The 27,466-nt window shown below is 40.0% G+C and overlaps 1 protein-coding gene across 2 annotated transcripts in view; it reads left to right on the top strand.

Moving 5' to 3' along the window:
• Positions 1–27,466, top strand: part of CEP85L (centrosomal protein 85 like) — a 139,768-nt gene that overhangs the window by 40,628 nt on the left and 71,674 nt on the right. For both annotated transcript variants that reach the window (XM_048296230.1, XM_048296231.1), the window contains exon 2: positions 9,227–9,388. In XM_048296230.1, coding sequence (XP_048152187.1) covers positions 9,227–9,388 — 162 coding nt within the window. The remainder of the gene's footprint in view (positions 1–9,226; positions 9,389–27,466) is intronic.

Genomic DNA, 27,466 nt, shown 5'->3' with positions numbered 1-27,466 from the left:
ATTACTTTTAGTTGCCCTTGTTTCTTCTAAATTGCATACTTTCCTGCACATGATACCTTGCACCTTGTTGTTGCACAGTCCTGTACACATTTGTAAAGTCATAAAAATCAGACTTTGTGAAGGTTCACTCTGAAATACTGTTTTCTATAGAAGACAGATGTTTTATAGTTGTAATTATCTATGATGAGAGATTGTGCATTTAGCCACTTACGTTGGAGAGAAAAACCAAAACTGTTTAACCTTTATTAAGGAATTTGAAAAGCAAAAGAAGCTGGAGGTTTGGTGACAATCTACTTGAAATTTAGCTCTCAAGAAACTGAGGCAGAAGTTTATATTCCTTAAAATATGACTATAGTCTTTTTTTGTAAGTGATACTGCCTGTCAGGTCTATGTGTACTTTGAGGATTGTATTTTGAGTATTTTCTTCAGGTTTCTTTCTTCTGTTTTTTTTCCTCTACTATTCTATGTTTTTCTCTCTCTCTAGTAAGTGAATTCTTTTGCACATTAATAATACAGAGGACAGGCATTAGCCTTTGTATAGCAAGCAGCGTTATCAGCCTCTACAAGTAAAAACGTCAGTAAAAAGGTCTCTCTCAATATTCTTCTGTTTGAACTCTCACATTCCTATTTTTCTTCCCCTGCTTCGCTCTATATCTGTACATTTTTATCTTTCTTCATGCTTAGAATTGTTCTAATCAGTTTCTAACAGGAAGACTATGAGAACTTAGTTACTTGCAGGCTCTCTCAAGAAAGCACACTAATAAAGGATGTGAGTCCTTAGGATGAATCATACTTTAGCTGACACTGTAAAGTACTTTTGAGAAACTGAAATGTAAAAATTTAATAGTTCAGGCTGTCATTTCATCCCACTTTGCTTCTTATTGCGCTTTGATTAAACTGCATCATCCACCTACTCTCAGCTGCATTTGTGTGAGAGGAGGAACTAGGACCTTCTGGTATCTTAGTTCATGGCCAACTGGTAGAGCTGCGAGTTTCCACCACCTCCAGAGTGTTTGTAAAAAAAGGATCCTGAAACTGTCATCTGGCCACCTTCCCTGAATGCATTGGAAACCTCTCTTTCCAGTGTTCTGCTCACCTTGGAAGAGAAAAGGTGCATTGTAGACCTGGAGCTTGTTTTGGACATTTGTATTAATAAAAGTTGTAATTTGCTTTGCAGAAGGACCATGGAGATGAAGTGCACCTGGGAAGTATGTGTCTAGGAGGTTAAGGTTGGGATGCGATTTTTTAAACATTATTTTCAAATGAATTTATGAAGTAGTTATTTGTTGAAGTAAGGTTTTTCTTGCCTGTGTCTGGAAGGAACACTTACATGCCAGGATCTTTTTATTGTGTCAGGATATCGGATTGAATGACTGCACCTTATCATTCGCTTCACCTTAGACTGAGGGAGGCTGCTGTCACACCATTCTATTGCTGACTCTCAGCTTTTTTTAAAGCCCTATATAAATGTGTTAAAGTATGACATCTGCTCTTGTGTCTTTTGGAAAGGCTTTTTAGCATTTTGGGTTCCCCTGCCTCCATTGCCTTTTCTCACTGTGTTGTCTTTTCAGCAGTTAAAAAAAAATAGAATATTATCCATGAAGACTTGCTGTGCGTGAGGCAGACCCTAGAGTGAGATTTTCTTTAATCTTGTGGCAGTAAGGATCTTGCAGGTATGATGAGTAAACAAACATTTTCCAACTGAAGTAAGTTTTTTCCTACAATACAGCAAATGGGTCACTGAGAGACCATTTGTGGGTTTCTTTGTAGACTTTTCCTTCTGAAAAATGTGTGGTTATGCAGCCCTATGGGACAGGAGGGAGAGCCAAAGAGAGGCTATGGCACTTTAAGGAACTTATTGAGAAGGGAGGTGTGTGTAGAAGATGCAACCGGAATAAGTTCAGCAATGTCAGGCGTTTATATGAGTGGGTGTTGGGAGAACTGGCTTGAAGGTGGGTTGACTTCTTTCAAAATACTGTCATGGGATCTTTCAGCATAATTATCAGGGTTTTGGGTAAAGGTACAGATGGTGAGGGTAAACTAATTAACTTTGGCAGTGTCTTTGGGCTGAATGCTGACTCTTCCCTTGAAAGGGCTTCAGGCAGACTTCAGTGCCATGCAGGCGTGAAATACGATTGTACAGCCTGGTCACATCCATGGTGGCTAGAATGAGCTTTGCATAGTTAGGTTTGATAGTGCTGTAGTGAGATCTTCTTCAGAGTCCTTTATATAAATCTGCACTGGCTGTCATGAGTGATTCATTTCTGGTCACAATCCATTTCAGTCACAGTGTGGAATAGAAAAATCAGTATTCTTAATTTCGTATGTATCTGGTGTGAAACCCAGTTAAGTCTTTTGCTGTTGCTTTCCATTCAGTGTCTAGGTAAAGTAACAGTATCATAGCTGTCACTTAAAATAATAATCTTTACATTCAAGCATGTTAGAGGTATTTTAGGAACCAAATGTAAAGACAGTGATGTTATTATTTTGTGTATGTATATCATAGGGGATCTGTGCATGCCACTGAAATTAGGAGTGGTAACAATCCAGAATTAACTGGGAGCCTTTCAGACAGCAATAGATGACAGCATTCTGTAACACACAGAAAAAGATTCATGTTTTTGTGGAGTAAAATTTTGACAACTGTTTCCTTTTAATAAATAATCTACTTCCTGCACTTTATATACTTAGTTGTAAAGAGATCTGTTTTAAAAGCCTAGGCTGGAAACAGAGGACTGTGTTGGTATTTTTAACTGACCAAATTTAAGGAGGCATTTAACTGTTTGTATAAAGAAGGCTTCTTTTGAGATTTTTTTGTGATCTTACGTGTATTTTGTCATGTTTGTTGGTGGAAATTGCAGCCCGGTAGGATGACACTACATTTTTCTCTTCTAGTGAATCCTGTGAAAGGTAGATTTTTCTAACCCAGTGAAGAATGATCATAGACAGATGCTAATATACAATTCAGCAGCACAAATACTGATTAGAAATTTTTGCTTGCTTCTTTACCCCACTCTGTATTTTGGGCAGATGGACACTGGCTGCTGATTGGCAGGTTTGAGATTAGAGCAGCAGGGTGAGGCAGGTGTGCTGGCTGAGTGGTTCGGGGACTGCTGTGTATCTTCCCCTTTTACACTTGGTTCTTTTAATGTAGGCTGTTTGCTGAAAGATGATGCATTTGCAGAGAGCTGCTCAAAAAGGAGATGGGGAGCATAGAACAGGGTGCATAGTGATTGGGGATTCCTCAGGACTTGGCTCAGAAGGTGAGTTTCAAATAATGAAAGTAATATGTTAATTTTTAAACAATGTCTTGGACTAATGAGCTCTATAAGGTCCTATTTTATGGGTTACTTAGTGTTGAGGCTTAATTATTGGGTTTGTTTCTACTGTCTTGGTGCTTGTATTTGGTTGTTTATGATACAGCTTTTCAAAGCTGATTGAACTCACCTTCTCATGCAGACACTTGTATATTTGTAATGGCCTTCTATGAAATAGAATCTCCATTAGGCCTGCAAGATATGGATATCCCGTGGAACATTAAAGACTGTAGACTCCTGGGTTATGTCATTAGCTATCCTTTTTAGAAGAAGAAAAGGAGTATGTTTAATGTCAGGGGTGCCAAAGAGAAAGTATTTCTTGAAGTGATCATGTGCAACTGTGCTGTGGGGATACTGCAACATGCATATTTCAAACCAGGAGTCCCGTGGAAACGAAGTATATATGGACAGATTCTTGGTAGATGTTTCTGAGATGTTTATTTCTCCCGCCGCATGGCTGGGGCTCTGCTCAGGAACTCCGCAGTCACGGGACCCAAGGGTCCTTGGCCACCCTGGGGAACACAAACCAACCAATGGGGAATGAGACTGACCAGGGGCAGGGAGACCCCGTGCCTCCCCCCCACGGCCCATCTCCCAGGGCTTCATGGCAGGGGAGGGACCCCAACATCTCACCCATTTTATTTTAATAAAAGGAGAATGAAAACAACTGGATAAACATAACAAGAACAGTTTCAAGACAAAACAAGCCACCCTCCTGAGTCTTTAAATGTCCAAACAGATTCTCTGGAACATCTTAGGGCTGACTGAAGGGAGACAGAACTCTCCGGGCATGCTTTGTGGGGAAACTGAGGCAGGAGAGGGTTTAATTTCTTCCCTCCCCCTTTTTATCTCCCCCTCGGCATGGGAGAGGAGTTGTAGGGAAAGGGAATTGTATAGGGAAGCCATGGGGTGAAAAACGGATTAGGAATACACTGGGGATGGGGTAAACTTAGGAAAGGGTTCATATTGGGTATAGGGTAAAAGGGGAAAGTAGGCTGTGAGTAGGGAAATTGCTGGGATGGATATTGTTTATAATTTTGTGCATAACGGCTGCCTTTGACGGGAATACCTCCAGGCCCAGTAACATTCGCTGCTTGTAAACCCTTCTTTCCTTGCACTATATCAAACTGTACAACTTCTCCATCTCCTACACTTTGCAGGTAATTTTTAGGGTTATTCCTTTTAATGGCAGTTCTATGGATGAATAGATTTCCCCCTGTATCATCTCGTGTTATAAATCCATAGTTGTTTTTTACATTGTACCATTTCACAGTTCCTGTGACTTTCGTGGCTACAACTTGTCCTATCCCGTGCTTGCGTGTTTGTCGTGGCTGCTGGTCCCGCGTGGCCGCCGCCTCGCCGACTCCGACGTCTCGGCCGGGCCCCCGCGTTGCGGCTGCTCCGCGCTCTCCGAGCGGCGCAGCTCCGGTGCGTGTCTGGGCTCTGCACGGCCCCGCGTTGCCATCGCTGCTGGCTCCGTGGCCTGTAAGTGGTTCCGCTCCACAAACTCCACGCTGCTTTGAGAGTGGCCCCGTTCCAGCTCGGCGCTGCGCGGCTTCTCATGTCGCTGTGGAAACCGCCGCTTCTCCCTCCGCAGGGCTCTCCGAGCCGTGTGCTCAGAGCGGGCTGCCACGCCGATGCCCGGTTCCTGGCTGCTCGTGGCCCACGGCACCCGCGGCGCCTGCGGCATCGCTCCCTCACTCGCGGTCGCGTGGCCGGGGACCCCGAGACAGGGATGGGGTCCGCGATAAGGCGCGCGCTCCCGAGGGGGCCGGGCGCATCCAGCGCAGGCAGCTCCATGGGCACGGCTGCAGTCTCGTGCTCCCGGGATGGCGGCCGCGCAGCCTCGGCCACGGGACTAGTATGATCCTCTGCTTTAGGGGTAATGGGACCGTACAAATGCTCCTCAAGAGCTTCCCTGATTATAAGGTATGCACGGAAAGCTTCTCTTTGATCCCATACTTTATCCCAGATCTCGTCCCAGAAACACCCCTCACAAGATACAGGAGGTTCGATATTAAAAAGTAAGTCTCGAGAAATATAGGAGAACCTTTTGAAAAGCCAGATGAAGAAATGTTCTAGATCTCCCAGTTGCACTACTTTTTTGTTTTGTTGTTCAAGGATTCCTTTTACTTCTAGATACATTTTTTTCTGTGGCTCAGAGAGCCCCATTTCCCACGATTCTTCCATAGTCCAGAGAGAATATCCAAACCAAGATGAGAAGAGAGAGGTCTAGAGTGGTTATTTTACTCACGAATCTTCTTCAGGGATCGGTATCTTGCCCGCATTCCTCCACCAGTTGTGCTGTGGGGATACTGCAACATGCATATTTCAAACCACGAGTCCCGTGGAAACGAAGTATATATGGAGAGATTCTTGGTAGATGTTTCTGAGATGTTTATTTCTCCTGCCGCATGGCCGGGGCTCTGCTCAGGAGCTCCGCAGTCATGGGACCCGAGGGTCCTTGGCCACCCCGGGGAACACAAACCAACCAATGGGGAATGAGACTGACCAGGGGCAGGGAAACCCCGTGCCTCCCCCCCACGGCCCATCTCCCAGGGCTCCATGGCAGGGGAGGGACCCCAACATGCAACCATGATCTGTTGACATGTATAAATAGGTTGAAACCCACATATTATTTACCTACTAAAAATCTAAACCAAGTGTCTTTCTTGGGACATACTGCTTTTAAATGCAGAGGCTTCTCCTCAACAGTAGAAATCCAGTGAAAAAATGGCTGTTCCACCTCACCCCAGCCCATGTGCATGCCTCTGTGTGCAGGATGGCTGTAAGGAAAAGGCATAATCCTGGTGATGGCACTGTGGGTGTACTCCTGCTGCTGTTTGCAGCCAACTGTGCATCCCAGGGGAAGTGAGAGGGGAGTGCCTGAGTGAAGAGACCCTTCTGGAGCTCAGAGCACAGTGCAGGTAGACGTGTATATTTCCCTGGAAAGCCAGGTGGGATCTGGCTGGCCTGTGCTGAGCCAAAGCTTGGAAAGTCTTGCTGGCCTCATGCTGGTGTGTGTGTAGCTATGGATGTGTACCGGCACTTACCTCTTCAGGCCTACCAGCTCAAGGATCAGGCTTCACGAGTTAACGTAGAGATGCTGAACTGCCCTTGAGTGCAAAGAAAGCATTCGTTCTGTGATGTGCCAGCATGTCCTCCTGGACCTGTGCTTCAGCACCACACCCAGGGCTTGGTGTGTCCGCAGGCTGGCTGTGTGTAGGTGTAAAACTGAGAATACATTATAGCAGGTGTTTTGTGGTGCCTGTTATTTTCTCTCCTTACAGTACCTGCAGAGATCCTGGTGGGAATGACTGTCTGCCCCCTCTAGTATGTTAACCCTGTTTGTTAACTGAGTCTAGTTGCACTGGGTTGTTGCATATTTTGGGATATATTGCAACACTATGTTTGGAACATGAGAGACTCTTGAGATGTTTGGAAAATTTTTTTGGAATGGAAGGTGGTAAAATGCTGGAAGAACCAGAGAGGTTGTGGAATCAGTGTCCGTGGAGGTGTTCAAGACTCAGCTGGATGGGGCCCTGAGTAGTCTGATCTAATTACCTTGCTTTTAGTTGAAGGTTAGAGAAGGTGACTTCTGGAAGTCCTTTCTTAAATTACTCTCGTTCTGTGGTATTTTTAGCTCTTGTTCCTCAAAGTTCCACCGGAGTGAAAAGTATCTCTCCCTTTTGGGGGTTTGTGTATGGATGGTTGTAGGTTCACATGCTGAGCATTTGTCTGACCAAGAGATCTGAGGGGTTTGACACTTAATGCTGTGTTAATGCTACCACTACTGCATATTAAATAATCAGCTGCATTTCTTTTAACACCTGTGTAATGCCATAAAAGCTGAAATGTTACCAGAGAGTTGTATAGTGGAAAACAGCATAATAAAGGGTAAATCAATCTAAATTTCTCTTCTATAAATGTATTTTAAATGTCTCCTAAATCAGAACTGTCTCTGATTTAATTAGCTTGGCCTTCTATAACTCAGTTTTACTCTTGCTGGAATAGCTAGATGCTTCTTGAGAAGGATGAAGTGGAATTCTTGTGGAAAGTAGCCCTGTGTCAGAGGGAGGGATGGTAAAATTATTGTTCCCAAAGCAGCCAGAGTATTAGTGAAAAATGTGCTGGATGGTAGGAGAAGAAGAAATGTCCCAGTTTCCCACTAGCTGTGTGCAAAACTGTCACACTTCAGTACATTAGCTGATGACACAGAGAGGGTGGCATGAAAGATGACACCTGGAGTGGTATTCCCTTAGAATCTTGGCTGGGACCTCTTTACGGGGTATGACTGATGAGCCATGGGCACGTGTGTTCATGTCTGGCTCCTCTGGTCTTCCCCCTCACCCTTGGACTTGAAAGATACTGGAATAGTTAAGAGACTTTTGGAGAGGAAAAACTAAGTTTAAGGAAGAGAAGGAAATACATTGCACAAGGTATGGCTGAAGTGGAATGAAGGGGAAGGAGAACTGGGTGATTCTGAATCACTAGGAGAAAAGGTAGGCAAATGTGCTAAAGGGAAGAAGAGGCAGTAACCTCAATGGAGAATGAAGTTGAGGAAAATGAGATGGACAGGCATATTTAAGGCCTTCAAGGACCAACCTACAAAAAAGTAGACTGTTTTAGATGTCATGTTGCAGTTAAATAGTGCATGCAGTAAGGAATTTGTAAGTATTTACTGTGTTCCTCAATTTTCAAGTGGCTTGGCAAGCAGCTGTTACCACTCTGGCTAGTAGGTCTAGTGATTTGGCTGCTATATGGGGAGCATGTATGTATTCATATGTGTGGGGGCAGGATTATATATACACCCACATATATTAATTTTTACATCATTTTCTGAACTATTTAATTTACTGGAAAACAAGTACAGCTGGAAATAGCAGATATCATTGCAGAGGTAAATTGCTGTTATGACTTTGGATGGACACTGCTCTAAGTGTTTAAATGATCTAAAAATAATGGCACATAGCATAAGAGACATTATATGTGAGCTGATACTTCTTCATGAGTCATTTCCTGCTGAAAGTGCTATACAAAGCTAACTGCTAGAGGGGGTGTATGTATGTATGTGATTATATATAATGAAGAGCAGCCGTGCTTTTTTCCGAGATTCTTTATGTGCCTCTGCTGGTTCAGAGTATGAATGTGGTGATCAGTACTCTGCCTTTGAACAATGCTCAGATTTAGATATTGGCTATTGGAAATTGTAATGGTCTTCTGGGATTGTACTCTGTGATAAGTTTTCCCTTGAGGTTGACTGTGAGAGTATGTGGCCTACTTTAAAAACTCCTTGAACAGATGAACTAGTTGCTGCTCTGAATTGTGTTTTCAAATGTGATATTTTAACGATTATTTAAATTAAAAAATAACCAAAATGAAACAAAGCACTAGATGGATACACGTCTCACAAAGGTGGCTTGTGTGCAGCTATATAAGGAATTACTTTAGATATCAGTGTTGGTGATTCCATTGCCGGCTTTATCACCTAGGTCAGTGGTTTATTCACAATACAAAGTGATTGTATCTCAGTGGCCAAGTCGTCAACTGGTTTCTGTCCTAACATTAATTCATTTCTTTGTATTTGAAGGCTTGCAATGCAAAATTCTGCTGTGAATTGAGAATCAGTTCTAGGATAGGAATCGTATGATAAGTGTCTTGGCACAGAGTACAAAATAGTTTAAGGATCATGTTTCTAAATAGTAAAAATACATATGTTGGAATTTTGAGGAAGCTTTCATCTAGCAAAATGATTAATTAACAAAAAAAACCCCTCCAAGACACAGACACAGTCTGGCTCAAGTTTGATCTATGAAACATAGGATTCAGTTTTCATCTTGGCAGGTATTTTGTTGCTGACATTTGTATTGTATCTCTAATGACAGACTTCTGGCTTTTTTTTTTCATAGGCTCAGATTATTCCTCAGTGGGATGGTTACCTGGTACTGAATCCCTGTGGCAGTCCTCAGCGATTTCATCAAGCAGTCAAAACAATCCTGTGAGAAGACACAGCATAGCTTCTGACAGCGGGGACACTGGGATTGGTACCTCCTGTTCTGACAGTGTGGAAGGTGAGTTGATACTGCTAAGTTTTGGATGTTTCTGAGAGAGAAACAATCCAAAATGTTTTAAAGGCGTTTTTCACAAGCTAACTGTACTTTTGCAAAGCTGTTGAGTGCTTGCAGTTTCTCCCTTGCTCGAGCCAAGTAATTGTTTTGGTGAGGGTTGATTGATTTAGTTCTACATGAGTTGTGTGCATTAACTTGCATCTCTGCCACAAAGGCGGTACTTGTCTTACATGTTTTGGTAATTGCAGTTACAAGAACTGCCAGATTATACAGAAAAGTAATGTCCTGTACTACAGCACTTGATAAACAAGAGGGGAAAAAGCAGAAACTTTTGAGGGAGTTGATAAAAGGACAATGCTTTCTGGTATTCATTGTGTGTGTCACATAGTGTGTGTCAGCAAAGAAAGTTTGCTCATTGTGCCGTGAGGAAGATGGGGCGTGTTGTGTCTTCTCATGTCCATTTCTGGTGGGAAGGAATTTCCATTTTATTGCACGGCATTTGAGGCATAGTCAAGGATCTTTGAGAAGAATCAACAGTACCTAAAGATTGTCAGAGCTTAGTTTGGATTAAATCATGATTACTCAAAGGTCATCTTATCAGGGAGGGTTACAGCCTCTAAGGTGGCAGTGTCTCCGTAACATCGGCACTCTCCTTATGCAACGTGTCACTGGAATTAAGCCTGAATGAGAGAGAGCAAGGCTGTAGTAAGACTTGAGGTTTCCTGCTTGCATTGACTTATTTTCCAGTAAGATTTTCAAGACAGGTAATGAATGATGGGACTGTGATATACTTTTCTCCAGCATCTTTCTATGCCTGAAATTTTTCAAAGGGGGTAGCTGGAATGAGGAAAAACAGAAAGAATTAGTAGAAATGAAGTAAGGAATGCTGAATCAGTGTAAGAAGTCTCCGTGGAGGACTGAGCATTCCTGAGAAAAGGTCCAACTGCCTCAGTTAAGTCTATCAGGCCTCTTTTGCACATGAGAAAATCCTTTCCGCGCTCTTTCTGTTGCATCTGTCAGTTGGAAAGGAACTCATAACTTGCTTTCTGCTTCCTTTCATTTCTAAACCTTTCTAAAGTTGTTGGCTTTGGCGAAATCAAGGTTTTGCTCAGATATTCAAATTCTTGGGTGTAAAACTGAAATAGTAAATGGGTATTAATGCAGAAGCTTTTTTTTTTTTCTTTTCCCCAAGGAATATAGGGGGGATAAAGCACTCTCATGGTGTGTATTTATATATAGATTTAATCGCTCTCAGCCAAATGCTACACAATAGTATTTTAAGACGCAGCATTTGAATTAAAACCATGCTCTCCCCTCCCCCCTTTTGAGGGCTTCCCCATTTGAGGGCTGGGATGAAGGAGAGGAAGTGAAATGGCAGCTCCTCATTAGATGTTCTGTTCACCTCTGTAGGCAAGAGAATAATCTGTTCAGGGCTGGGTGGGGGGAGACTGTGCTGAGGGAGAGGAAAATACAGAGGAGAAAGGTTGCAACAACAGATAATTCATGACGTTTGTCTTTGGCAATGCTTGACAATGGCCAGTTCTACTGTATCCTCAATGTTATGCATTTCCTGCCACCTTGTTTGAAAAACTTTTAAGTGGCAGAAAAGACAGTGTTAAAGAAAAAAGGAGGGAAGCCTAATGGTGAAACGAAGATTAATGAGTAATTGTATGACAGGCTTGCAAATTGATTGTATGTGTATATTTTTACTGGAAGAGGTCATTGCCTGTGGTACCAAGTTGTCTGCATCTATCAAGCTGACCCCTCGACACATCCACAAAAAGAAAAGAGTATCACTGTCATCTGTGGGACTGTCAGGCCAGACTGGTAATTGCAGACTTGATGCTGGCCATCTGCTCTCAATGTGGTGCTTGGGAAGAAGCTCCTGGGGATTTTTCAGAGGGGAATTTTTTCACAAGTTGGCAGATTATTACACTTCTTAACAATGCTCAGAGAAAGAATTGTGGCCTTGCTATTTCCTTTCTATTATGCTCACAAAAATTAAAAACTTAATTTAAGAATTACCATTAACATCTCCTTTAATTCTGAAGATTGCACCTGAGTTTGTTTGTACAGATATGTAGTTGCTAGTAAATACACTTATGCAGGAAATGGACCTCAGGTGCACTTAAAATACATTTTTACTGGAATTTTTTCGTCCTATCTTAAATGTTCTTTCAAATTCATCTTCTTACTCATACTAATTTCAGGAGCATTCATTCTTTTTGAAAATGCAGGGTTTAAAGAATAGTGACAAGTACCTCCAGTGTTTGACTCAAACCTGCGTGATTTGGAGGGGAGATGGGTTTTGGCAAAGACAGGAGAAAGAAACCTTTTATGTTAAAATGTGTACAATTGATTGTATATTATGTTGTGCAAAGGCAGGAAAATGAGGAAATGAAATAAGCAGTGGAGTTTCACTGTTGAAATTGCACAATGTTGATGTGCACTGTGGGAGCTGAGGAGAGAAATTTATAAACCCTAAATGTGGGGATGCTAGTTTGGGTAGATCTGACACTCGATTCAGAGTGCTCTTAAAGATTAAAAGGTGTTTTATCTCTATTTAAACTACAGTTAATGTGTTTGGGGTTTTTATTTGTTTCCTGTCAGTAAGTTGTTCTGGATTCACATGAGCTTTTGGACTTCATTGTGATACCTCTGTATAACTGTTCTTTGAGTGCCACTTACAGAAGAAATATGAAGTGTATATTTTAAGTGTTTTTGAGACTGTTTTTATTTGGGTTACCTAATTACAGAATCAGGGACTTGGCAGAAATTAAATGGTCAGTAGATGCCAGAAGAGCTCTTTCCATTGAGCATATTCTGAGTTTTGCCTTTTGGACGGGAGGGACAAGAACTAGATACTGATGTGGTAAGATACAAGGCCCATGATTCTTGCAGACCAAAACAGTTTCCTTCATCAGATAAACTTGTTGTGCAGCAGAAAGTGCCTTATAAAGCAGATCTTTCTCCCTTATTTTGACATGCAGTTCATGATTTAACGTTTCTGGTTGCAAATTAATGGCGTGAAAATTTATAGAATGGAAGAGAGATTGGATGCAGAGAATCAGAGTTACTTTTTTAGGAGTTGATGTTCTGCTAGTTTACTTTAATAAACCTCCTTTTTTAACAATCCTCCTACAACTTCTCTGGAACACTTAGCTGATAAAATAGAAACTTGTTTTAATGCTATGAGACCCAGAGTAGTCTCTTGCCTACCATTTTTAAGGGAATGTATTTTCTTTTTAAGGGATTAAAAAACCCTGATTACTTCAGTTGAATTGAACTGAATTGGGAACATGGTAAAGCCAGCATCAAAGTTATTTGGTTTTGCTGTTTTAAGCATTCTTTCTTCCAGCAGGTCCCAAGCACGGTATTCTAGCGCCTTTTTTTTTTTTTTTTTATTTTTTTTAAATTAAGGAGAAACAGAAAAGTTAATAAATATAACTATTCAATACAGTGAAAGGCTGAACAGAATTTCAGGAGGCAAAACCTAATTATGAAGTATCTTGAGGGGTTTTCTTCTGCTGCTAGAGATAACGGAACTCACAATGTGTAGGTCAAGCATGTAGATTGTGCTGTCAGTTTGGGTATCACAAAAGTGCAATAGCACAAGGATCCTAGATCTTGATTGCTGGCAGTGGTCACTGTCTGCTGTGTTCTGTGATTTTGGAAGATGATTTATGTTCAGAGAAGTTCTTGATCTTAATTGAGTTGAGGTTAATCTCTATGCCCTTGGATCCTGGCAAGTATTGGCATATATTTGGTGAAGTAACTTGATTATTTGGAGGGTAGAAAATAATTATCTTTGAGGCATTTTTCCTCGTTTCCTTCCTCTGTGCGTGCCAAGTCTCATGTTATGAAGCAGTGTCCAGCCCTCTGTGAGTCAGAGTTACTGTGTTCCTTGGATATTATCTACCCTGACAATCAGAAATGTGCACTTCACTTAAGCCTGTGTTAGACTCTAGTCCTTGTAAGTGATATTACCATTGCTTGCTAGAATGAAGCGTCTGTATAGGTGATGGGAATATAAATATTAATGCTTAGAGTTTGGCTGTTTATTTTTGGGGGGTTTTAGGATTTAAAAAAAAAAAGAAAGGGCTATTTCAGATTCTAGTAGACTATTCCCAGGATTTAACGATTAGGAAAGAATTATACTAATAATTTTCCACTAAAATAAGATGGAAAAATTGCTTCAAGTGACAGTGATGTACTCCGTGTGAACTTGGGTACTCTGAATTTGAAGCTGGCTTGAACTAAACTAAAGGCACTTATTAGTTTCATATATGAATGTTCTGCAGAGAGAAACAGCTGCTGCTTTAACTTCATGCTTTGCCTTCTTTTGTGATAGTTTCTCCATAGGAACAAGCCCTCACAGTATGCTCAGTTTTCCTCACATAAAAAATGCCAGCAGGATTTTCCTCTGGCTAGTGGGAGTGTTCTGCGCAGTGAACTTGGTGCATTTTGCCTTCAGCTAACATCAGTAGTTGTTTTTCAGAAAAATTACTTCTGTTGTTCTAATTGGAAATAACTCAGTGAAAATAAGTTCTGCTTACTTAGAATTTAGTGGCATTCACTTGGTTACTGTGCGAAAAGTTATTTCTGTCATACGTATTTTGGAGCTATGTCATTGAGTTGTACCAGAATGTATAGGATGGTGGGATGGGGGAGAGGATCAGAAGAGCAAAAAACAAGAAAAAAACCCCCAAACTTCAGGGTTGAGATAAATACAGTTTAATAATGAAAAAAAAAAGCAAATGAACGTTGTGATGTAAAAGCACCATCAGGAGACTGATGCCTAGCCAGTCTCTGAGCAACAAATACTTTGGAAAAAACCTGCCCCTCAGTTTCATTGCTGAGCATGACATTATATAGTATGGAATCTCTTCGGTATTTCAGGTCAGCTGTCCCAGCTGTGTCCTCTCCCAACCTCTTGTGCACCCCTCACTGGGGTGGCAGCGGCTGTGGTGCTGTGTAAGTGCTTCTCAGCAAAAGCTGAGACAGTGCTATGTTACCAAAACACAGCACCATAGGGGCTGCTGTGAAGGAAATTACCTCTCTCCCGGCCACTGTACAATTTCTGCCTCTTTTTCCATGTCATTTGCATCATGCTTAGGTGAAATATCAGGTAGTTGTTTTTAATGTCCTCTTATCTGTATTTTTGGTGGTAGGTATCTGGCATTCTGATGAGAAAACAAGGAACATCATACAATTATCTCACCTATATTTAGGTTAATGTAATGAGACCTGGGCATGCCAATCATTATGCATTCTTTGTTGTGGGATTTCAGGGAGGACTTTTCACTTTTCCTTGCTACTATAATGTCAAAGAAAACTCTCTGGCCAGCATTCAACAGCTCTGTAGCTCAAGGGGAGCAGGAGTGAGATCAGTTTCAGAAGAGCAATGGAGAGGAACAGTTGTAGCCTTAGACTTTTTCTGTGAACACCAGAAACATTCTGTAGCTAGTCAGTACTTAATGTACGTATTCAAGTAGCCTTTGCAGCCTTATCTGAAGAAATCACAGGACTCATTTTTAATCCTTTCCACTATGGACAGAATAGTGCACTTAGTGACAGACTGTAGGCATTTGGGATGTAGGCTGCAAGTTCCTTGTAGCCAGAAAAAACTTGTTGCTACTGCCTGGAGTTCTAGCCTGGGGCTTGGCAGAGAAGACTGGTTATATTCCCCCTAGAAAAGTTTGTAAAACTCTGGTTTTTTTAACAGTGTTACAAGACTACCCATTTCTGGAGGGCTTATACTTTGCTATTAGTCATTACTCAGCAGACCTGTTTCTACTATAATGTACGCACAGATTAAACTTTCTTTTAGTGTAAAGTCCAGTTAATGTATTTAATGTCATCCTTTATTTTAGCCATGATTTCAGTGTACTGATAATAAGTAATTTCTGTAAAAGTACCCTTTGAAGTAGAACATAAAAGCTCACTGTTACAGAGAACCTTTTTCAGGGCTTTGCTTGTGTTTCTGTGAGCTTCTGTGATAAGTCACATGGAGTTTTTACATCAGTTTTGGCAGTATAAAAGCAGCAGAGAGGAAGAACAATGTGCAGAGACCACTTGTGCATGAAGCATGGTTACTCCATCTCACTTCCTTCATCTCTGACTTTCTTCACGTTAGGGGAATTAGGTATCTGTAAGAGGAAGTGAGAAATACGCAGCAAATGACAAGTCTGATTAGTTAGCCCAGGTTTGGGGTAGAATGAAACAGTTTGAATAGTGGGGACTGGTAATGGAGGGGCAAGGGGGTAAAGGCTCAAAAACGCTTGCCTGTGTGCTCATGGGGTATTTGTTTGCAGTAACCTCACTTGAGTGGTAGTTGTTAATAGCTGGCCTGTTTTTTTTCAGGCAGAATATGTGCAAGTTTGTTGCTTTTGATATGTTAAATTCCTTGGAGAAGTGTGATAGTTTTTTTTTAAAAGCAAAGATTATTTTTATACCTGTGCTTTTTTTTTTCCTTTTTACCATCTTAAATGCTTCTTACCCCATCAAATTTAGAAGGAAAACTGGTGTGTGTTTTTCCCAATGTGAAACATGGTAAAAGAAATCTCTTGGGGTTTTTGTTTCCTTCCTCTTAGAGGGCTGAAAGCTAAGATTTTGCTATGACAATGACTGCATTTGTGTCAGCAGCAGTTGTGAAAGTCAGCCTTGTAGAAGTGTTGTCAGCTACAGAGAGGTCACTTCTTTGCCCCTGGAGCATGTTCTTCTAGTATAGTTATCCTGTACAATAGGTTAAAAAAGTTTATGCCTAATTCAGCTTATATAAGTAAATACAACTTATGCAACGAATAGCTCTGTAGTGAATACTCAAGCTTTTTCTGCAGAAAAACACTTCTGAGGCATCCTAAGTAGGAAATGTTGTTTATATACATCTAAACAGTATTTTCTGTGTATGTGTATATTGTTTTTAAAATGTCTATTAAGTAGCAAGATCAGAAAAAACCCAGAAGGCAACATAGGTGTCTATGTAGGAATAAAATGAAGTCTGTCCTTAAAGGCAGAAAGATGATTGGCAGGAAAAAATGCAGTGTTCTATTACCTCTAATGCAAAAAATGTCTCTGACATCAGTCCTCTTTGCAGCTTTTTCTAAGTTTTTTGTAATAACAATGAAAACCAGAAAATATACAGGAGTAACTTTTCTAATTTTATGTCAATTTCTCCCTAGGTAGTTTCCAGAATTCCTGTGATGTTCAGGAATTGCACCCTCTTCTCTTCCCTGTTCTCTGTGCTGCTGTTCTTCCTGGTGCTTAATCCTTGTAATAGAAAAAGTGGTAGCAATGAAATATGTTTGCAAGGAATTAATTACATTTCTGAATGACATAAACATAAATTAGTATCTCCCTCCTTGTTAACTGTTCTTACATTACAATTCGTGCCTTGTTCTTCAATATGACTGGATTATTTTTTTTTAAACTCTTACGGCATTGAACAGAAAGTTTATATTAGGATGTTGCTAACAAATTGAATGGATTGCAGAGGTTCCTGGGGTTTTTTTCCCAATGAGCTTAGTGTCCCGGAAGAAATTACATTCCCATTTTGAGATCACAGCATACTGCCTTTGGCGGTATGGCCCTGAAAAAGGGATGGAAGTGGAAAAAAATTTGCTTTCATCTTGCCAGATAATAATACAGGTGTGACATGGCAGTCATCTCTTAAATAAATGACACACCCGGTCCTGAATGCTAGTGTCAAATTCTACCTGGTTGTAGATTGGCTCCTTGCAACTCAACTCGTACTTGGTAATTTAAATGGCACTGCCTAGCTCATGGGAAGATAGGAAGCAAATGGTTTAGTTCAGATGTTTTTAATGCAAAATTAATAAGAATTTTAGCCTCCTTTGAGAAAGAATTTATGCTGGGTATTTTCATGCTATTGAATTATAGAAATGTGGTTTGGAAAAGACTGCAGGAGGTCTCTGTTTCCAGCCCTATGCTCAGAGCAGGATCATCACCGACACGAGACCAGGTCAGCCCTGACTTTGTCTTGCTGATTCTTGAAAACCTTCCCAGGTACCTCAACCTCTTTGAATAACCTGTTCCAGTGTTATAATAAGATGTCCTTGTGAAGGATTTTTCTCTGATGTCCAGCCTGAACCTACCAAGCTGTAGTTTTTCTATTGTTGGCCCTTATTTTGTCTGCTACTACCAGGAACAGTGTGGCAAATAAATTTAACTAATTTAACTACCTGACATTTATGTATTTTTGGGGGGAAGGGGGCGTGGTGGAGTGGGAGTGGGTTGTTACCATTTTGGGTTTTTCTTCTGGCCAAAACTGTGTACTACTTTGTATTATCTGCTGTAGGTTTTGGCAAGTCTGAAGGCTATAAAACAGAGTTTAAACATCTTTCATTGAATGTGTCCCTGTTTTTGGGCTGCTATTCTTAAGCATACAGGATGATTTTAGTCTTGATGTCGGTGAATCAGAAGACTGTATTATGTGCATTTTTCTTAAGTTGTATAATTATGATAAACTCTTAGTGGCACAACCTTTTTCCATCAGGGATTAGTCTATCTGTGTCAAAGGCTAAAAATATTTTTTATTTTCAAAAATAGAATAGTCTTTCTTGGTTGATGTAAACAATGACATTTATTGTATGAAGTGGCAAGAGGTTTTCAGTTTTCCTGTTTGTAAGTTTTATTCTGTAGGAGCACCTAGAGATTTGGGACAGGATTATAGTTTATTGTTCTATCTTACATAAATTCTAAAGAAACAAACACTTTTTAACTGGGTGAGAGGTATTCCTGGAGTAAGCTTTTCTTTAGAGAGATGATATGGTTAAAAGTACCCCTTTCTTTCTCATTGCATCAGCCGTCTGCATGCAGTCATACTTTGCTGTTGAGAGTGATGGCAAGGTTTTAATTTCAATTAGCTCAGCTAGAAAATTGAACTAAAAATATGTTCAGAGTGCATAGAAAGGGAATTGGATTCGCTAGGGCATCCATAATGGGGTTGTGGTTCTCCTCATGTGTTAGAGAAATCTTAAAAGCCAAAAGAAGTCTCGTTGAAAAAATTTTAGAGACTGTTGGGAATTCAAATAAGATGCGCAGAATTTTTGCTTTTTACTATTTTGCCCTATTTAGACAAGGAGAAAAAATGCTCATGATCAAAAAAGAATCCCATGTGAAGAAAACACACTTCAGAGGGGTTGGAACAAGATCATCTTTGAGGCCCTTTAAACCCAAGCCATTCTCTGATTCTGTGAAAATAGCTCAATTTTTTGTGGCGGTTGCTTGGATGTCTGTTGTCTAATACAGCTTCTGAAAGGTTCTGAGTAAAATGATTCATGGCTTCTGTAAAACTGGAAGCGTGCTCTCCCTGGAACACATGGTCTGAATGGGATCTTAAGTTACTTTCTCACTCCTTTCAATTGATGTCGATGTCCCCAGGTTCAGTATTCCTTTTCAGATCTCGTTACTCCTCCATCTTCTCTCTCCTAGTGGAGTTCAGGGAGAAGAGGGGGGAAAACAAGTTTGACTTCAAGCAGCCCACAGGATAGATATGCTTTCCACATTCAGGCCTTTACATGAAATCTTTCTCACCTTGATCAGGTATTCACATGATCTTACTAGTTGACACTGAAGAGAGCGTGACAGAGGACTTCAGTACAGGAGGTCCAAATGGGTTAGTTTTACGTACACAACTGCTCCAGTTTGTTGCTTTTCTATTATTTCAGTGTCAGTCCCTGTTGTCCATTCCCCCCCACCCCAAAAAAAAAAAGGTAATTCTGGCCAAATTTCCTGTTTTAGAGTCTGTAACTTCTGCTGTTCCAAATGGCTCAATTCTTGTAGCCCTGGGTCTTCACTTAAAAAGAGCAGTATGTTATATAAATAAGAGAAGGAACAGTCCATGATTTATACTGGTAGTATTTCAGCTCTTAGAATATCTTTATGAGATAGTGCAGTAGTATTTTCTTCCTTCTGTTCCTGATGATTTTTTTCCTTGCTTTCCTTTGTGAAATGAGGTCTGGAATAGTTGTATTGTTTTTGTACATGTTAAGACTGATATCAGTAAGTGATGTAACCAGACTTTTGTGGAATACAAGGATATGGTATATGTGTAGACATGATGAGTGCATAACAAAAATTGAAGGTTTGTGTTTACCCATGAGTAGAATTTAATTTTTTAATGGAAATTAGCATTTATTTAATCCGTAATGGAAATTGTAATGGATTCTTTTGGAAGGAGGTGAGGAATGTGAAAAATTCAGAGTCTATTAATTATATACTTCTAAAGTTTTGGAATGAAATGGGAATTTGAAAGTAGGTAGGAATATTATGGCTATATATGAATATTTACTTTAGTTAGTTCTGGCAGGTAGCATAGTCTAGTAGAATTAATAATACATGTGACTTACTGCCAGAAGTTCATGTTTAAATGGTTCTGGGAGTACTGTACTCCCATGAGAATAGTATACCCTTAATTTACTGTAAAAATTAAAGAATGTTAATTAGATTGGTGCTTACATGGGTGGGTGTTATTCCAGCTGTTGAGAAGTAAGTGTGGGACTTGATGGAGCAGGATATACATGGAGTTCTGTGTTTCAGAAGTCTGATACCAGACTTGGAGAAGCATGGATTCTTTTTTTTTCCTTTTCTTCTGAAGCTTGCTGATTTGTAAGGCTGGTTAAATCAGTTTATTTTATTACACGTGCTTATATAAACAGATTTATTCATATGCATTATGCAAGAGTTTCTATGTGGATATCTCTCTCTCTCTCTATATATGTATATGTACACACACAACAGTTACCATACTTGTTTGTCCAACATCATTAGTGTTTTTGGCCTTAATAACTGAGAATATAAATTAAAATCTAGAAATAATGTGCATTACAAAAGATAGGGTAAATAGAGATATTATGATTTTTCTGTTAAGAAGCTGTTCTTGCATTCAGTGTTTATAATTGTTATTGATACAGTTGTTTCCACTGCTTCATTATTTCAATATTGTAATCATGTCTAACTTGCCTGTAAGTGTTAGCCCAAGATGCAAAAGGGAATTTAGCAGTGTGTGGTTATAAAAATATTCTGTGCCAGGTGAAGCATGGTAGTTTTGATTATGAAAAATCATTTGTGTTGACCTCTCTTCTGAAGCTGAAGCACATCAATAACCTTGCACCACTTGAGTGGGGATGTGAAGATCTGTATGTAGCTTCTAAAATTGCTACCCTTTGCAGAGTTTCAGATTTCATCCTGGTAGCTAGGATGTGGGCTGAATGCCATTACAGTTTGCTATGTTAGGGATTTACTGGTGCTATTGGGTAACCCCGAAGAACACTGTGGATACCGCATTGCACAAAATTGCTGTCTTGTGTTTCTCTGGGGTGGAAGATGACTTCAGCTATTAACATAATTAGACAGATTTAATTTTTTAATTTTTTTAAAAATTCAAATGCTTTCTGTAAGTATGCAATTCAGACTTTCTGAGCTAGTTGTTATGGAACCAACTTAATTTCAGAGCCAGAGATCGGGTCTCAAGTTTACCGCACCAACTTTTATGACAGACTTTGTTTGGTCCATGTTTGTTCCAATCAAAAAATAAGATCTGAAATTGAGTGTACCTTTTGAAAAGAGTTCTGTTTTTAATTTCTGGAATGTGCTGTCCTAGTAATACCTTAACTGAGGTGTTTCTTAATAGGCTGGAGAGTGGAGAAGAAACAATTTTGTTTTGGTTTTTTTGTGGGGATCAGAGCACTGCTAATGTGCTTGGATGCCATAGTGATAAGCACTGTAAATACCCAAATGTATGAGCCAACAACTGGAAATAAATTTATAAACACTAAATTCTTTCCATTATCAAAGTCAGCAATTGAAACATTTTCTGCTCTCCCACCTCTTGCTCTGTACTTTTAACTGTGCACATCAGAAAACAAAAAGGACATACAAACTCTGTCTTCCAATTTTCCTGGGGAGCAGAGAGAAATGATCACTAAACCCTCTGAAGGAAAATGTAATTCAGATTGTTTGTGTTCAAGCTTGTTGTCTATAAACAGTGAACCACTCTTCTGTTGAAATAAAGTCTAAAACCAGGTGGCAATGCAGGTAGTAGCACTTAAAATAACCACAGTTTTTATGTCATGTGTTATGCTTTGTGTAAGCATGATGGGCTGTGTGCAATAGTGCTGGAGATTCTGTGGCTATTCAGGGAGGTGTGTTGGCAGTGAACCAGCATCCCATTCAGGTGCCAGGTAAATCTTACGGTTGGGAATTGAGATGCCACATTGATTTCTAGAATTATGGTGATCAAATCCCAAAACTTGCACCTAGGAAGGACTTCTTTTTGTGTGTGTGTGTAGTGCCTTCTTTTTGTTTTGAATACTTTAGCATGTTGTATCTTAAATGACTACAGAAATCATCTCACATATGCAAGTTGGAGTTGGGTTAGGGTTCTGTTATCTGCAGTAGATCAAGTCCTTTAATCTGTGGCTGCTGATATAATTCATAGCAAGTGTGTTTCATTCCAGGGAGGATGAATTCAGTGGACCAAATGGTGCCTGACATATATACAATTTGGCAAAGGAACTTCTGGTCTTTCAGGATGAGAAACATTCTGTTAAAGCATTTTTCATAATTAATTACTTACATTTTCTTGCTTTTATGATTTAGTTGGATTTATTGCTTTCATTTAATTAGTGTGCTAATCATAAAATTTTCTAGACTTGTAATGTCTGGGCACTAAACTATCTTTTCTCTGGCATAGGAAGTGGGGGAGAAAAAACAACTTTAGAAATGGATTGCCAGTGAAAGAATGGGGAAATTCTAAACTGCTGTTAATTTTTTAAAAATTTATTTTAGAAATTATTTACAAAGCTAAATATTTTCATTAGGAAAGCTGGGATAAAAGACTCTACTGGTCATTATGCATTTCTCTCCTGATTCAGTCTCAGTTTATTTAAGCATTGGTTATAGTTAAAATCAGATCTTTCAGCCAGTCTTGTCAAAGGGCACAAATGACCTTTAATTTTCAAGATACTTCTAAAAGAAAGTGACATACAGGTTCATTTTAATAGTGTGTAACTGTCATTATGTTACAGACAAACTGCTAGCAGGTGAAAAAAACACTCCTAAGAATTAATGTGTGCATGAAGTTTGGGGTTTTTTTCCTCCAGCCTTTAAAACTGTCCTTCACAGCTTCTTTGATGGTGGACATATAAGGAAGTAATATTCCCTTCTGGAGTGGAGGCTTGTTTTTTACAATACAGAAATCCTCCAAGGAGTGTGAGATTTGGTTCTAAATACACCCTCAGAATTAACACTCCTAATTTTACCTGTGTAATATTTCACATTTGCTCAAACTATTAACTGTCCTCCAAAAAACCTCTGCAGTTAAGTCCTCAGAGTGTGTGAAGGTTGGGGGTCCTGGAAGAAGACTTGTTTATGGGCAGTACAGAACTGTGAATGCCTCTCCTATGTTTTGTGTTGTAGGTAAATTGTGTATTAGAATTGGAACAACTCTATGTTATTAATAGTCTTAGTATCATGGCTTCACAAGTGTGCCTGAAAAAGATAATGTTAAAAGTTGGAGTCAAAATGGTGAAAGCCAGATGGTGCACAAAAGCAAAGGGCTTTCCACATCTGTTTATTATCCTGTAATGAGTTTTGTGGGATGGAATCCAGTAACTCTTCCATATCTTCTTGTTGCTGCTGTTGCTTTCAGAAATATTTCTGTTAGTAGTAGGAATGTTGCTGTAGGAAAATGCTGAGGATTCCATGTGGGTCTTATCCTCCTTTCCCCTGACTTTATTACTACATAGTTTTTCTTGAATTTGTGAAATTTAAAAAGGTTACCAGGGTAGTCAGTACTGCTTAGTGTAAAGAGCAGTGGGAGGAAGCAGGTAAAGTTTACTAAGTGACATTAGACTAGTTGTTGTAAGAGTTTGTCTCCTGTTCTTCATTTGGAAAGTGCGGATAATGGCGCTTAATTTTTCGAGTATAAAAAGTGACTTCTTCTGTAGGATATAGAGCTGTGCTAAAATCCAATTTAAAGTTAATCCTCTGTGACCTGAGCTGGGTTCCAGATGGTGACCTACATGTGGAGTAGGCTGTTAATTTGTTATCAAAGCCCTCTGATGTGTCCAAGAAACTTTAAGGGAAGGTGAGATTATTGTATGGTAAATAAAGGTTAGAGTAGCAAAGCTAAGAATATAAATGTTAGAAAATAGAGTGCTAAAGCTACTTCGGCAACATTGTATTTTACTTCTTTCTGTATTTACTTCATGGGGTTTTACTAACATTTGTTTTCTTTTTGTTTTCTTTTTTTTCCAATATTGTATTTAAATATTGCGGTTTTTCCCAAATCTTGTTAAGTAATTATGTAGGCTGCTAGGTCTGCAACAGACCTACTCCAGTTGAATATTAGCTACTGTTAACATATTACCATCTCTTACCATTTGGGGAGCAGCATCTGAAGGGGAGAGACTTCGTCCCAGTGAGTTAAGTTATTCTTGAGGCAACAGTTGAATTTTTGGGATTGCTGGGGATGATTTCTGGCCCTTGGAAGGGATTACTGCTTGATATGGGCCTTCCCAAAGTGTATTAAGTAAATTGCTTGTCGCCCATTAAGTGCTTCCAAGAGGTGCGCAGCAGTGGCAGTGCTGCAGCAAGGCAGGCTGGCTGCGCTTGGCGACCTGGCCTGACCTTGGTCTGCAGCAGGAGGAAGGAGTCAGACAGGGACAGTCTTGCTGTGAAGCAGTGAAAGCCATCAAGCAGTATCCTCCTGCCTCACTGGGCCCATGGCAGCCTCGCTGCTGTGGCTGCCCACAGCACCTGCTGCTGCCTGTAAAAGGATTTCTTTTTCCATCTGGGTAATGTACCTGTGTTCTAATTGTACAGAAGTCTGTGTGATACTTGGAAGAGTTACCAGTTAAAGGGCTGTCAAATATTGGAACAGACTACCCCGGGAAGTGTTTGAGTCACCATCCCGGGCGGTTTTCAAAAGATAACATGCAGATGTGGTGCTTGAGGCCATGGTTTTAGTGTGGGACTTGGTAGTGCCAGGTTAATGGTTGGACTCAATGATCTTGAAGGTCTTTTCCAACTTAAATGATTCTGTTCTATGATTATGGATTCAGGATGGAGGTCCCAAAGTGAGAATACAGAAGTAAGTGAGGAGGATGACTACTATGTGCAAGGCTCAGCTGGGGGAGACCAGTGGAAGAAACGAGGTTGAAGTGTGAGACTGGGAGAAAAAATGAAGGCACGTTCTGTCTTCCCCACTTGCATAGCCTGGCGTAAAACTGGAGGGTGCTGGTCCTGTTAGAGCTATTCCTGGTGGGCTGTGAACCAAGAGATCCACTGCTCTGTGGTGTGCAGAACAGGTACCAGTTGAATCTAAATATTTTAGTATTAAATTAATTTTTAATGATTTATTTCAATATAAAGACAGTCTTAGTAGGAACAGGGATTAAACTGTCATTAGTTGATAATTATCTCAAAAACACAGCCAGAAACTCCAGTCTCCTTGAAAGTGGGATTTAACCTTCTAAAGTTACTTGACATTGAATTGAGGGCTCTGTTTCTACCTGTAGTTATGAAGAAAATGTGAGGTATTGATGCACACCTTGGTCAACCACAGAGTTTTAACTCTCTGAAATGACCGTGCTCTCTGGGAGCCCTCAGGTTTTGCTCTGGTCCCGTGTGTTAGAGGGCATCTCTTAACTCTCCTTGTGTGAGTCTTCACGTGCAGGTCCTTTGCCCTTCACGTCTTAGGTGAGGTAGTTTTGCTGCTGAAAGGTGTCAGCCTAGCTAATCAGGGAATCCTGTTGTAGGAGATGGCAACAGAGGTAGGTTAGAGAGTTGGGATAAAACAAAGTTTCCTGTGGAGACTGAGAAAGCACAACTTGCATTTGTCTTGGTATAGGAAGGGGGTAGGTATGTATCTGGTACTGGGTGTTCTCTTACAGAGAACAAAAATACCTTGAATTATCCCCCTCTGGAGGGCAGGGATGGATTTCTGTTCTGATGGGTTAAGTTACTCCAGTTTTTTTGAGTCATTCCTAGCTGGGGATGAAAAAGTAATGCCAGCGAGAGGGGGTATCTGGAGGCTGTTGAAGTAGATGGTATTTGTGGCGTGGGTATTGGTATCTCGCAGATACAGAAAGGAAGGAGAACAGATACATTGTGACATCCAGAGTATTTTTCCCCTTTAGCCATTACTTTTAAAGAAGGTCTTGGGGGGATATTTGATTTCTTCATGTCTTCACTGTTAAGTGCTTGTTGTTGGAAAATGGAATTGGAAGCTGTAGATGACCTTCATAAAAGGGCAAATGCAAGTTAAGATCTACACTTGTGAAAAATGAGACAACCAACCACAAAAGAAATTCCCTGTGGCAGTATAGGTTCTCACTCATACTTTCATTTCAACGAAATCAAGTTGCATGTTTGCGTGACTGCTGTTCTGGAATATTGCTTTATCCTCTTATCTGGGGGGGTGAAAATAGAGCCCATTAATCTAAAAATTGTTCTACTTAGTTATATAACTGTTTCTTAAAAATAGCTCTAGATGGCTGGAGAAGATAGATGCTGTGGGATACAAATTTCTCTTTCGCTTGGCTTGTGCTCTTTTGCATAGAGCATCCATATTGCATGCATAATGTTTTTGACTATTTTGTGGTGGCCAGCTGCATGTAACTCACATGTACTCCACAGCAGCCTGTGAACATCCTGTAGCACAGTTTTCTCTCAGGTGCTGTACTGAGGATGGGGCATTTTTTTGTGTGTGTGGCACTTACTGCTGGGAAAGTTTAACTTTTTGAAAGTGGTTGTTCAGAGCATTCTTTATTCTGTTGTACTTCTAGAAATCGCTATTATGTTTGGCCGTGGGTTTGTGATATCCTTGGTTAAAGAGGCAAAATATAAAATCAAAAGGTTTATTGTATTCTGGTAAAAATGAGTTCATTCTTTTAAGACATACTTCTATCTTAACATGCTCAGTTTTCTCATCTAAAGAGATTTTTGTGTAAGTTAGGTTAGCCTTTTTCTTTACAGATTAGTTTAGCAGATGGCCATTGCAAGCTTGGACCAATAGCAGTCATAAATAACTTTTTTTCAGTGACTGATATGGAGTAGAAATTTGCTCTTGGGCTTACCTGCTGTTTACTTTAGACTATTTGCTCAGATAAAATCTGTGAAATATTTTCTGCTTCAGTTAAATATCCCATGGTATTGTATTTGTCGCTTGTTCTTTTAATGAATCTGTACTTTCAGATTTCTCTAACATTGGCATCTGGAATAACTGAGTAGAGGAAGGAAAATAAGAATAGAATCTTGCAGTAGTTGACTTTGCTGTGATTTATTTTTCTCTGCTGAATAATCTTTTCCTGTAAAACAAGTTTTGCCTGCTGCTTTTTCAGCTGTGTGCCTGTTCATTAGAGCTGCCCTTGTTGCACAGGACCGATGTCTGACTTCATTTTGGAGTGGCAGCATCCCACCTCTATACACTGCTACTTTCCTTTACAGTCCCCTGTTACATCATCTTCTGAATCTGGGTTTCATGTGAGTGAGCTAAGTTGACCCAGATCTGGCTCAAGAGTAGAAGTTACTAAATTTTTTCGAAGACGCTTCTCTTTTGGAGTTGCGGATTCCCCATCTGAGTATTATTAGCCTAGATATTGCTGGGTAAATTGGCACTTCACAGAAATATTAATAGGCAGTACTCTTTTTTTGTGTCCTAAAATATCAGTTAGGCTAAGATCCCTTGGGCAGGACAGATATACTTGGTGTGTATCTGATATGTTGGGGGCATAGGGGTTTTCTTTTTCCTCTCTGCATGTATATACCTAATGAGTATTAGGACCTCAGGTTTACTGTACCACTCACGTATACTTGCCTTTTTCTGTTTGTGGAGTTTGTATTTGTTTTCCCCTATCAAAAATTGTTGCACTGCCTTGGTGCAGTCTCCTTGAAGTCAACTGTTGCAAAAAACAAAGTACTGTTAAGCGTTTCTGTTAAGCTTTATTAGTTGAAATACATGTAAAATTTTATTGAGTCTTATAATAATTGATACTGCCAAACAGCTAGTTTAAAGAAATTTTTTTAAAGCAAAATGTGGATCATTTTACCCAGTAT

Source organism: Corvus hawaiiensis, chromosome 3, assembly GCF_020740725.1.
Source record: "Corvus hawaiiensis isolate bCorHaw1 chromosome 3, bCorHaw1.pri.cur, whole genome shotgun sequence".
NCBI classification, from domain to species: Eukaryota; Metazoa; Chordata; class Aves; order Passeriformes; family Corvidae; genus Corvus; species Corvus hawaiiensis.
Note: the sequence above shows the minus strand (reverse complement) of the source record. Positions and strands in the feature narration are given on the sequence as shown.